Source organism: Garra rufa, chromosome 2, assembly GCF_049309525.1.
Source record: "Garra rufa chromosome 2, GarRuf1.0, whole genome shotgun sequence".
Taxonomy (NCBI): domain Eukaryota; kingdom Metazoa; phylum Chordata; class Actinopteri; order Cypriniformes; family Cyprinidae; genus Garra; species Garra rufa.
Genome location: NC_133362.1, coordinates 65,128,594 through 65,133,321, shown reverse-complemented (window position 1 = coordinate 65,133,321; position 4,728 = coordinate 65,128,594). Strand labels below are relative to the sequence as shown.

Sequence of the window (4,728 nt, the reverse complement as noted above, 5' to 3'; positions counted from 1 at the left end):
GCTGCATTTTGGAAGTTCAAACTTGGGGGCACCATAGAAGTCCATTAAATGAAGAGAAATCCTGAAATGTTTTCCTCAAAAAACAATTTCCTTACAAATGAAGAAAGACATGAACATCTTGGATGACAAGGGGGTGAGTACATTATCTGTAAATTTTTGTTCTGAAAGTGAACTACTCCTTTAACTATTATACTTTGACTGAGATGCACCCAGATTTAGTTTGCATTAATTTCTGTTAAATGTTCTGATCTTAATTATGACTGATTGTCCAAACAGACAGAAAAACTGCTGAAGCAACTGAGATCCACGTGAGGCACTGTTATAAAGATGGCGCTTATTAAAGAGGAGGATGAAGACATAAAGATTGAAGAAGTATTCATTGTGAAACAAGAAGATGCCGAGGAAGAAACAGGTTTGTTTTTATTCTCGTTAATAATATTTTTATAATAAAGAGTGTCATTATTACAGTGGTTTTATTTGAAATGGAGCTTCATGTGGACAAAAATATGTTGAGATCACATGACCAGACATACTAATGTGCAGCAGAGAACTATTTGATTAATTTCTTAGTTTGATTAAATGCAATACATGCTGCTATATTTTGTACTTTTTTTCTAAAAATTCTTACTAATAACTTTTTATTAACTAGACTAGACTAGCTTGTACATGATGCTGTGAGTGAACCCAATCCTCCCTATTCGCAAAGTGCATCAAAAATGGATTCTTTTTAGTTTTAATTTGGTCAGTGGTTATGAAAACATGAATATTCCTTTCCTTTAATGCGTTGAGGTGTCGCTCTTTCTACATAACATCTAAATCAGTCAAATCATGAAGCTGATATATACAGTCTCCTGTCAGTCTTGCTCAGCACTGGTCTTCACTGAATGTTGTTCATAACTTTATGAATCAATTTATATGGTGAATTCTATGCTGTGCTTTATTTTATTGATTAATCAATTTCTGTATAGTAGGTTCTCAAACTTTTTACAGTGGTGTAACCCGTGGGGTATTTCACATTCTTTTAAGTACCCCTCTATAATTAAGGGATATAATTTCCCCCTTAATATTGATTAACACATGAATTTTTACCTTTTATAGATCTTTTATGTCATATTCTTAACATTCTATTAAGTGTATTATTAATATGTGACCCTGGACCACAAAACCAGTCTTAAGTAGCACAGGTATATTTATAGCAATAGCCAAAAATACATTGTATGGGTCCAGCAACGTATACTAAAAACAAAAAAACATACTAACATCCTTGCTGGAAAAAAAACAAACAAACAAACAGCTAAAACCAGCCTGGAAAAATGGCCAAAATCCCTCTAAAACCAGCCTGCTGACCAGCTATGACCAGCTAAAATCAGCCAACCGGCTTGCAATAAAAAACTAAAATCGCCAGTAGGTGGCAGTAAGTGGTCTTAATAAGTGAAGCGTCTTTCATTCATTCAGTAAGTACTCATATCAGTACTCATATTTTAAAAATGAAAAGTGTTGTTTCTGTATCAATCTTTGTACAGACTGTGTCAATATTTGTTCTTTGCTATTAAGTGCTACAAATATACTTAAAAGACACTTTAGTACATGCAGCGCTGTTTGCTAAAGGAGCATACTTTGCAGGCATCCTATCATACGCACACTGCTGGTATGGATACAGTCAGTTTTGACTGCAAGAGATGAAGTAATTTGATGTCTTTGATTGTTTACGGCACTCCCATTTTCCTGTTTTAGCATAAAAGTGGCATTTTGCTTGTCAGAAATATATGCTCTGTTTTAATGTTACTTTAAATTGGGGTAGAACCAAATTAATGGCAAAGCTCAGCATTTTGTTCGCGAACCCCCTTCCGTCACCTCGCATACCCCAGTTTGAGAAAAACTGCTATAGAGTATCCCACAAAAGTGAGTACACCCCTCACACAAATTTAGTATATTGTCTGAAGGGATAATACTATAGAAATTTAACTTGGATATATTTTATAGTCAGTGTGCAGCTTGTATAGCAGTATAGATTTACTGTCCTCTGAAAATAACTCAGCATACAGCCATTATTGTCAAAATAGCTGGCAACAAAAGTGAGTACTCCCTAAGTGAACTTGTCAAAACTGTGTCCAAAGTGTCAATATTTTATGTTAGTACCATTGTTATCCAGCACTGCCTTAATCCTGCTAGGCATGGAATTGACCAGAGCTGCACTGGTTGTTGCTGGGATCCTCTTCCATATAATGGCATCACATAGCTGCAGTACATTAGACACATGGTGCTTCTCTACCTTCCACCTGAGGATACCCCACAGGGTTCAGGTCTGGAGACAAACTTAGCCACTCATTCATCGTTATCCTGTTGGAAAACTGCCATTCTGCTTAGTTTCTAGAGGGAAGGCACCATGTTCTGCTACATAATGGAATCCATGTTTCCCTCAATGAACTGCAGCTCCCCAGAACCAGCAGCACTCATGCAGCCCCAGACCATGATGCTACCATGATGACTGAAGGCAAGACACAGTTTTCTTGGTACTCCTCACCAGGGCATCACCTCACATGCTGGACACCATCTGAGTTGATCTTATAGTCTCATCAGACCACAGAACATGCTTCCAGTAATTCATGCTCATGGACAGGTTGTCTTCAGCAAACTGTTTGCAGGCTTTCATATGAGCCAGCTTCAGAAGAAGCTTCCATCTGGGATGACGCCTGTGCAAACTGACTTTTAGCACTGTGCAGCGTATGGTGTGAGCACTGACAAGCTGACCTTTTACTTCTGCAACCTTTAAAGCAAAGCTGGCAGAACTCATGCATATGTTTTTTTTTTTTTTTTTTTTTGAAGCCAGGTTCTGCACTTGATGCACAGAACAGTCAAGCAGACCATAACATAAACATAATGAATTGGACATGTGGCTTTACATGGCAAAACAACATACTGCTGTTATCACTTTTGTTGCCAGCTATTTTTTCAATAATGGCTGTATTTTTAGAGGACAGTAAATCTATACTGCTATACTACTCTAAAATATATCCAAATTTCATTTCTATAGTATTGTCCCTTGAGAAGATATACTTAAATTGTTTGCTGAAATGTAAAAGGTGTACTTTTGTGAGGTTAACTTATTAGAGGTGTGTTGGAGCTAAACTCTGCAGGACTGTGACTCTCCAGAATAAATGGCAGATTTGGGCCATTGTTGCACTCTGTTCTTCTGTTGCTTTTAAACATGGGTTAACTTGTATTTGTCTCTTTTTAGAACTGATGGTGCCGAGAATGGAGAGTGAAGTACTAGATGAAATGCAAGATGAAGATCAGTATTTTATAACTGGACGAGAATCAATAAGTTGCTCTCAGACAGAAAATACTTCCTCAAGTAAAACTAATTTCACCTGCCAGTATTGTGGAAAGAGTTTCAGTCAACATGGAAACCTTATAGTCCACTTGAGGATTCACACTGGAGAGAAGCCTTTCTCCTGCCAACAGTGTGGAAAACATTTCAGTGAACATGGAAATCTTAAAGTCCACATGAGGATTCACACTGGAGAGAAGCCTTTCACCTGCCAAGAGTGTGGAAAATCTTTCACTAAAAAAGCAGCCCTCAAAAGCCACATGAACGTCCACACAGGTGAAAAGCCCTACACATGCCCTCTGTGTGGAAAACATTTCAGTCAACAAGGAAGCATTAACAGGCACATGAAAACTCACACTGGAGAGAAGCCGTACCTCTGCAAACTTTGTGGAATAGGTTTTACAACCAAACCAAACCTTGAGTATCACATGAACATTCACACTGGTGAGAAGCCATATGCATGTGATCAGTGTGAAAAGAAGTTCAGTCATAAGGGAACCCTTAAAAAGCACATGGTGGTTCACTCAAGAGCTCCCTCTCTCAGTTTTATATGCCATCAGTGTGGAATGAGTTTCTCAGACAGTGACAACCTTAAAAATCATGTAACATCTCACACTGGAGAGAAGCCGTTCATGTGCAGTCACTGTGGAAAGACTTGCTCAAACAAGACAAACCTAAATCTACACATGAGAATTCATACTGGAGAGAAGGATTATATCTGCCCTTACTGTGGAAAGACTTTCAGATTTAGAGGAAACCTTCGGGCTCACATGAGAGTTCACAGCGAAGAAAAACCTTTTACCTGCCTTTCATGTGGAAAGAGTTTCACACTTAAAGGAAACCTTACCGCTCACATGAGGCTTCACACTGGAGACAGACCTTCAGCAACATAAGTTTCACATATCAGAGAAACCTGAAAGATCATTTGCAAACGCATTCTGGAAACACACTGACAAGTTTAGAAGGAGCAATTTTAAAAATCACTCTGAAGGCAGCGCAATACTGTGGAATAATTTTGCCATCACATATAGACCTAGAAAGGTAATTTATAAACAAGACCGTATTTCTGTTTTTATACGTAAATAGTTTCAAATAGCTCGGAGACTGCAGATATAAAATGGCACCAGAAAAAATAAACAATTATTTGAAGGCTGAAATTATTGACTGAAACCGTGACAAATATTAAATATAAATTCTCAAGTGAGTTATGTTGTGTGTACGTACAAGTTCCTTCTTACTGAACTGTCCACTTTTGCCAAGAAATAGTGGGCTAACAAATCTGGTATGAATTTCAACAAGTACAGTGGGGCAAATAAGTATTTGATACACTGCCTATTTTTCAAGTTTTCCCATTTACAAATAATGGTGAAATCTGTAATTTTCATCGTAGGTACACC

The 4,728-nt window shown here is 37.7% G+C and overlaps 1 protein-coding gene across 1 annotated transcript; it reads left to right on the top strand.

The window, feature by feature from the left end:
• The first annotated feature begins 327 nt into the window (after nt 1-327).
• LOC141325681 (uncharacterized) lies at nt 328-4,256 on the top strand. The gene is made up of 2 exons (XM_073834442.1): nt 328-412; nt 3,239-4,256. Exons 1-2 carry the CDS (start codon nt 328-330, stop codon nt 4,222-4,224), a joined length of 1,071 nt encoding a protein of 356 aa, XP_073690543.1. The 3' UTR covers nt 4,225-4,256.
• Nucleotides 4,257-4,728: the final 472 nt, after the last annotated feature.